At 33.9% G+C, this 8127-nt stretch overlaps 2 protein-coding genes across 2 annotated transcripts in view; both read left to right on the forward strand.

The window, feature by feature from the left end:
* Nucleotides 1–2027, forward strand: part of LOC107563440 (myotubularin-related protein 3-like) — a 17054-nt gene extending 15027 nt beyond the window's left edge. Inside the window, exons 9-10 of the mRNA XM_016248317.1 lie at nucleotides 368–538; nucleotides 1876–2027. Of these exons, the coding sequence (XP_016103803.1) occupies nucleotides 368–538; nucleotides 1876–2025 (321 nt within the window). The 3' untranslated portion in view covers nucleotides 2026–2027. The remainder of the gene's footprint in view (nucleotides 1–367; nucleotides 539–1875) is intronic.
* A 553-nt stretch (nucleotides 2028–2580) lies between these two features.
* LOC107563441 (myotubularin-related protein 3-like) overlaps nucleotides 2581–8127 on the forward strand; it is a gene marked incomplete at its 5' end in the record, with an annotated part of 11302 nt that continues 5755 nt past the window's right edge. The window contains 4 exons of the mRNA XM_016248318.1: nucleotides 2581–2655; nucleotides 4573–4659; nucleotides 4833–4912; nucleotides 6262–6285. Of these exons, the coding sequence (XP_016103804.1) occupies nucleotides 2581–2655; nucleotides 4573–4659; nucleotides 4833–4912; nucleotides 6262–6285 (266 nt within the window). The remainder of the gene's footprint in view (nucleotides 2656–4572; nucleotides 4660–4832; nucleotides 4913–6261; nucleotides 6286–8127) is intronic.

Here is an 8127-nt window from a genome sequence, read left to right on the forward strand (position 1 = left end):
GTATATTTCATGTTTTGTTTTATTTTTTATTATTTCAATATTTATTTTCAATATTCAGTTTTAAAAAAATTTAATTAATCGTCACATGTAATTAATTAGATAAAAAATTGTAATTGCTTGACAGCCTTATTTAATAATCAATTAATTAGTAGCATTTATTTAATAATCTGTGCTCAAATAAAAGTTGGAGTTGCATATAGACATTGAATTGCATTTAAGGTGACTTTTTAATTAACTAATTCTGTTTCTACTCCAATTTGTTGTTGAAATATAAACATTTAAATGGTGGCTGTAATAAAAACTTGTTTTCATGACAGATTTATTGAAAACTCATATATCATGACAGCGGCTGTGTTTGTTACTGCAGGTGAAGTTAGTGCAGCACACGTACTCGTGTCTGTTTGGGACGTTCCTGTGTAACAGCGTGAAGGAGCGCGAGGAGCAGCGCGTTCAGGAGAAGACGTGCTCCGTTTGGTCTCTGCTGCGGCCTGCCAACACTTCCTTCCACAACATCCTATACTCGCTGCGATCCGAGAAGGTACCGCACACACGTGACATCTGAAATCATGTCTGCTCTTCTGTGTGATCAAATATATTACAGCCTGGGTTATTATAATTAACTTAAACCATAAAAATCTTTAGTTACCTGACTTAAAATAAACTTTAATATATATATATATATATCAAAACGGCTTCACGGGGGTTATTGCTTTTATAAAATGGTTATTCCATATACGTAGTAAGGTTTCACAAAATAAAACAGAGCAAATAAAGTGTAATGATATTAATAAAAACAGTATTCTTCCACCAAACAATGTAGCTCCTCAGAAACAGTTGTGGTTGCTACAAAGTGGTATCTTTAGTTACCTGACTTAAAATAAACTTTAATATATATATATATATATATATCGAAACGGCTTCACGGGGCTTACTGCTTTTATAAACCGGTTATTCCATATACGTAGTAAGGTTTCACAAAATAAAACAGAGCAAATAAAGTGTAATGGTATTAATCAAAGGTGTATGTTTGTAGAGTCATTTACAACAGCTTCGAACACGGCTCAGCCAATCAGAATCAAGCACCGGAACTATCTGTTTATAATATATATATATATATATATATATATATAATAAAATGAAAAATAAATAGAAAACTAAATAAAAATGGCAAAAACACAAAACATAATTACCACTTTTACTAAAAATTCAAATAAAAACAGAAAAACTAATTCAAATCACGGTTATTATAGATATCTACAATAAAATTAATTTGTTACTTGAAATAAAATAAACGTTAATTTGTAAAAAGATAAAATACAATTCTCAACTAGTTGCCAAATAATTAAAACTGAAATAAAATTAATAAAAACTACATATGAAAAACCCCAAAGCTACTAAAAATGACAAAAACAACTATAATAACTACAATTAAAATGAAAATATAAAAAGAAAAACTGATTAAAAAAAGGAATAAAAACTGTAATAGTCTCTTAATGCTTGTAAAGTAACACTGCAGCACATGCATTTTCAGCACTGATGATAATAATCATGTTTCTTGATCAGGATATTATACTGATTTCTGAAGATCATGTGACACTGAAGACTGGAGGAATGATGCTGAAAATACAGCTGCGCATCACAGAAATACATTACAGTTTAACAGAGATTCACATAGAAAACAGCTTTTTTTATTCTAATAATATTTTGCAAATTTTTTACTGTATTTTTGATCAAATGAATGCAGCCTTGGTGAGCAGAAGTGACTTTTCCCCAAAAAAACATAAAAATATATATATTTTCAATTGTAGTTCCTGCTCTGAATTCTATCTAGGCAGCTCACTAGGTTTTGAGACGCAGCCTGAATCTCTCCATCAGGTTTTGCACCCGGTGTGTCACGTGAGGAATCTGATGCTATGGATTGCCGTCTACCTGCCTAACTCCGCCCCCTCCACGCCTTCAGACGAGTCATGTGTGCCACACTCCGCCCCCTCAGCCTCGCCCGAGGACACACCTGTGAGCAGGTAAACGAGACGTGATGTATGTGCTTCTGTGTGCTGCAGTTCCTTTTTCCAAACCCATTTATGAACCATGTTTACATGCATCAGGTTAATGCGGTCACATGATGCATACTAAATATGAACATTTATGCATTAAACACTCTTTTATTCAAAACAACTTAAAATGACATTTAAGGTAATCACTGAGATATACATATTTCAGTATACATTTTTTTTTAAACTCAATTAATACCCATTTATTTTATTTCACATAACAAAATTTTATTTTCTGTTTTAGGTTTAGTTGACTATAATGACCCAGATCTAAGGTTTAAATTTTTATCAGTTTATGCATTTCCTGGAAATCCAACCCTTGACTTTTCCGTTGCTAGTCACACGTTCTACTGTTCGAGCTACAGAAATGCCAACGTAAAATGCTTACGTGAAATATTTATGTAAGAAATTAATATTGGAACATTCTAGTGCATGTAAACATGATCATTAACTCTTTCCCTGCCAGCATTTTTTTAAAAGTTGCCAGCTACCGCCAGCGATTTTGACTAAAATGTGATGGCCTCCCGGGCATCAGCTGCAGGTGGAGACGCTGAAGAAACAGGTGCAGGAGCTCTGGAGCCGGCTGCACGTCAACGGGAAGCTGGTGAGGAACAAACACGCCTTACGCTCCGTAAATAACTTCATTTACAATTTATAATTTCATTAAGGTCTGTTCACACCAAGTACGATAACTATAACCGTCGTAATAATAATCATTCAAGCTCTGACAGAGACTACAACTATAACGATAACAAAACGGAGGAATGATATTGTAAAGATGTCCCTTTCAGAGCAATCTTTCCCCTGTTGATGAACAGTGTAGTACAAGCATATACTAGAGTTACGTAATCAGATTACTTTTTTCAAGTAACTAGTAAAGCAACGCATTACTTTTTAATTGACAAGAGAATATCCGAGTTACTTTTTCAAATAAGTAACGCAAGTTACTTTTTTCCCCCAATGTATTGATTGACAGCTCTCCTGTCCCCATGCTGAGAGAAATCAGATGTTACTGTAGCTCTAAAATAAATATGAATATGCATTAATTCATCTCACTCACAAAACACAGATTCAGTATTCCTCAAAATGAATAAAAATAATGCAGCTCAGAATATGACGCAAACCTGCAATAATTAAACGTTAAACACAAATATCCTTTATGTATTTAATCCCATTCTATCTGCTTCTGAGCTTCGATGATCCAGTTCAACCGTACTAATAAGCACAAATTACTCTAGACGAACATTTGTGTCTTTGTTTATTGCTGAAGTGTGTTGAAATCTTCTTCTGCATTCTACTGTACGGACGTACATTTACTTTCCCTTCAGCCTGAGGCTTATTCATTTCACTTTAGGTGTGAAAGGCTTTTATATTTGCCAGAAATAGCAAAATATAAAACAAGCGAGCCCTGTCCAGATTTAAAAAGTAACGCGAAAGTAACGTAACACATTACTTTCCATAAAAAGTAACGTAATTAGTTACTTTTTTATGGAGTAACGCAATATTGTAATGCATTACTTTTAAAAGTAACTTTCCCCAACACTGCCGATGAATGAGGAAAACACTGACAGCCAATCAGAAGCTCGAGTATTTAAAGCGGCGAGACAACAAAACGGCAGTGCGCGCTTAGAATAAACAATGTTATCATCCAATATAGTTATCGCTATTGGTATGGTCACCATTATAGTTATTATAGTTATCAGTGCAGTTGTGGATATTATCATTATAGATATTATAGTTATTGTTTTAGCTATCATTATAGTTATCTTCATAGTTATAGATCAGATACAGTTAGCGCTATAGTTATTATCACATGTATTGTTATAGATATCATTAGTGTTATCATTATAGTTATCGTTAGTTACTGCTATCTTTATAGTTATTGCTACAGTTATCGTTAAAGATATTGTTATTATATTCATTATTATTTTTATATTTATCGGTATAGAAATTGTTAGTTATTACAGTTAGCTCTATAGTTATTGCTATTGTTGGAGTTACAAATATTGTTATAGTTATCATTATAGTCATACTTATTATCAAAGTTATTGTTATTGATCTCTATAGTTAGTCTTTTTTGTTATCATTATAGTTGTAGCTATCATTATAATTATTGTTATAGACATTATTTTAATAGTTAGCATTATAGTTATTATAATTATTATTATTTTATTGTTAACATTATAGTTAGTTATTATTACAATTATTGTTATAGATATTATTTATATTATTTAGCATTATAGTTATTATTATAAATATTGTTATTAGATATTTTGGTTATGTTAATAATGGTATAGTTATTGTTATGGTTAGTAATTATTGTTATAGATATTATTTTAGTTATGGTTAATGTTATAGTTATCATTATAGTTGTAGTTATTATAATTATTGTTATGGATATTATATTAGTTACGGTTATCGTTATAGTCGGTGTTTGTGGTGTGAACGGACCTTTAATCTCATCAACGGCGTTGACGTTGTCAGCTGTAAATCTCAGACTTCCTGTTCCTGTGTGCCGCAGACGTCTCTGCCGGACGGAGAGAATAACGGGAACACCGATCTCCTGTCCGAGTCCAGCTGGGAACAGATCGAACAACAGGACGCAGAGGTGAGCAGATCAGACGATGTGCTTCAGCTGCGTTCTGCCTTCACGACACAGATGTGTAACAACCTCAACTCTGCATGAGACCAGATTCAGTTCAGAAGAGCAGTGACTCCGTATTTGGCCTTCATGTGGTTAGTGTTTCTAATGCTTGTTGTGTTTGTGGTCATGTGACGCAGTGGTTCTCGGATCACGCGGCGTCCCGCTGCTACGGGTGCGAGAGGACGTTCTGGCTGGCGGCGAGGAAGCATCACTGCAGGTGATCAGTGTGTGTGTGTGTGTGTGTGTGTGTGTCGTTACCCTCCTCTGTCCTGAATCTCACGTGCTACTGATCCTAAAACACACAGTGCTCATTAATCCACAGCATTTGTTAAACACTAAAATACTCACTAGTACAGCTACAGGACATAAACAATATGCTTTACAGCTCAAATAATAGAGTTTTTTACCAGTAGAGTTAATGTACTGCTTCACAGTTCTGCCTCATTCACCTTCATTTGTAAGTGCTTCGCTGTATTCTCAATTTTGCTATTTTTAAAAAAAAAAATTTTTAAGTGAACAAGGGACAAATTTATTGATTTTTGTAGTAATCGGCATTATGGCACAAAAGCTGTCAATTGAGCTGAACCCGAAATATTCCTTTAAGATTTTCACTCTGCACTTAACGTCTAGTAAACCTCGGGTTAAGCAGCAGTTAAAAGGAGGTTAGAGTCATTTTAGTTGTGAATCGAGTCTTGTGCACGTCACATGATGAGCGCTATTTAATTTAATTATTTTAAAGGTTTTATTAATTAAAATAATCTAAATTAAAATGCTCAAAAATGTAATGAAAAAACGAACTGCAATGATATTTCGACTTGAAATTTTCCCATCAACAACTTTATTGAAGAACATCGAGTTCTTGAACTTCTGGAGTCACAAAATAAACTGGTTTATTAATTGAATATATTAAGATATATTCATAACATTTATTAATTTGAATTTAATTAATGATTCCATTTAATAATTTATTTATTAAAGTTTTATCTATTCAAATAATCTAACTGAATTAAAATGCTAAAAAAGCAATTAAAAAAACAAACTTCAATAATATTTCTGCTTTATTCCCCCCAACAACTTTATTGAAGAACAGAGTTCTTGAACTTCTGGAGTCACAAAATGAACTGTGGTTGATTCATTTAATATATTATATTCACATAAAAATATATTTATTTCAATATATCTAATATGATTTAATTTAATATTTAAAATCGTATGTATTAAAAATATCTAAATAAATTAAAATGCTAAAAAATGTAATAAAAAATAGTTTGTTACTTTAATCCCCCCCCCCATATTTTAAAACAAATATGTATTAAATATATATTAATTAAAATGCAAAAAAAATTAATGATACCCGCAAATTATATTTTTAATTTGTAATTTTTTCTCCATTTTCTTCAACAACAACTTTTTAACTTTTCATATATATATATATATATATATATATATATATTCATAAAAAACGATATTAATTTGAAACTAGATTTAATATGAGGGTCTATTTGAGTTGAGCAGCTGCTGAATGAGTCTGAGTGTGACTGTGGTCTCTCTCTCGTTCTGCTGCAGCGGCAGAGAGCCGGTTGAGGCCTGGTGAGACGCTCCTCCTCTTCCTCCTGCACTTCCTCTCAATCCATCCGTCTTTCCTTTCTCTCCCAAACCAGCCTGTCGTGTTCTCCATCACACCTCCAGCAGCCCATGCGTGTGTTCACACTAGTGCTGGGTGGTATACCGGTTCATACCGAATACCGCTGTTTATTTTTGTTTTGATATGAATTTTTTAAATACCGCAATACAACGCTTAAACAACGTTGGGAACGCGACACTGTTTGAGAGGGGTCCCTTTTCGCTGTTGCACTGTGGTGAGGGAACAGCTGTATGTTACTAAGCGTGAAAGTTCAGAAACTGAAGCTGTAGAACTAATAGAACGTGATGACACAGAAGAACTCATCCACAATATCCACACTGACTGCCACAAATATCCAGCGCCCGCTGCCATCAGCTCCTGCGTCTCACACACACCAGCGCCACTTTAGCACTAGATTCAGCAACTTTCAGACCCTTTTAGTGGCTTTTTTCCATAGAATATTCTTACTGACAAACCTAGTGACTTTTTTGGATAAAGCTTAGCTATGGTTCAGTTGGAAGATTTCTCCAGTGCTGTCCCGCGAGCGCGAGGTCTGACTTTCCCGGAGAAGTGTCGCCTCTCTCGCCGTCTGTTCTGTGCAGTGAGCGGCAGAGAAGCACCGCAGCCGACTCCTCAATAAATGAGTACCTGACGCTTACTGATCGTTAGAAATTATAAATATGAGCGCAGTTCGTCTGTTAATATCACATGCACTTTTTTTAGTTTGTTACTCAGACGCAGGCAGTGCGCTGCATGAGACAAAAAAGTAATCTAGCCAACACAACCGCATAGCCGCTCTTTAGTGTAGATGCATGCTGAGTTTATCAGACGATGCTGTGATTATAAATGAGAGTGACTCCTGGTTAACATGTATTAAAAGGGGTTGTTTAGTCACTATTTAGTGTGGTATTTTCTGACAATATTCACTCATCATGACAGTAAAATAGGGCATTCTGAGTCAATATACTGCAGTATTTCCTCTCAATCAGTAGAAGATATGCTTAACACCCGCTCATGCATGAAAAAACAAATACCGTCATGTACCGTGAAACCGTATGATTTTGGAAAATACCGTGATATAAATTTGTGGTCATATCGCCCAGCACTATTTCACACTAGAGCTTTTGGTGCAAACCCAGTGTAAAAGCTGTTTTCTGAACTCAGATTCAAAGCAGTCAGTCAGAGTCAAGTCCAGGAGAAAATGCTGGTCTGGAATATCATTCAATCACAGTTAGGATGAAAGAAATCTGGCACAATTTGTGGAAATGAACTGCCATTGATTACTGTAGAGAAGAAAAAATCATTGAGACCACTTGAAAATTCTCAGTTTGTCTGGATTTATGAGTCTGAGTAAAAAAAAATTAGTTTTATTCTGTAAACTACTGACGACATTTCTTCCAAATTTTAAATAAAAATGAGTAATTTAGAGCATGAAATGACAATTGGTCAAAATTATGTTTAAATAATTTCACACAATACCAATCTTTGAACTTCAGAAGAGTTCAGAAATCAATATTTGGTGGAATAACCCTGATTTTCACTCACAACAAATGAAAACATTTGTTATTTTGACCAATTAAAAAAAGAGCTTTAAATGACATATATATATTCAGAGACCAGATATAATTTTTGATATTTGTTTACTAGTGGGTGCAGGACACTATAGTTCATTTATGTAAGTGAGGATAGCTAAATAAAGTAAACTGTGATATATTATACCCACAATTCTTCATACAGTGGACTACCAGTAAAACTGATACAAATTTGGGACCAAAAATTATTCAGACATTATATATATATATATATAT

The sequence above is a fragment of the Sinocyclocheilus grahami genome, unplaced genomic scaffold (assembly GCF_001515645.1).
Source record: "Sinocyclocheilus grahami isolate Dianchi unplaced genomic scaffold, SAMN03320097.WGS_v1.1 scaffold875.1, whole genome shotgun sequence".
NCBI classification, from domain to species: domain Eukaryota; kingdom Metazoa; phylum Chordata; class Actinopteri; order Cypriniformes; family Cyprinidae; genus Sinocyclocheilus; species Sinocyclocheilus grahami.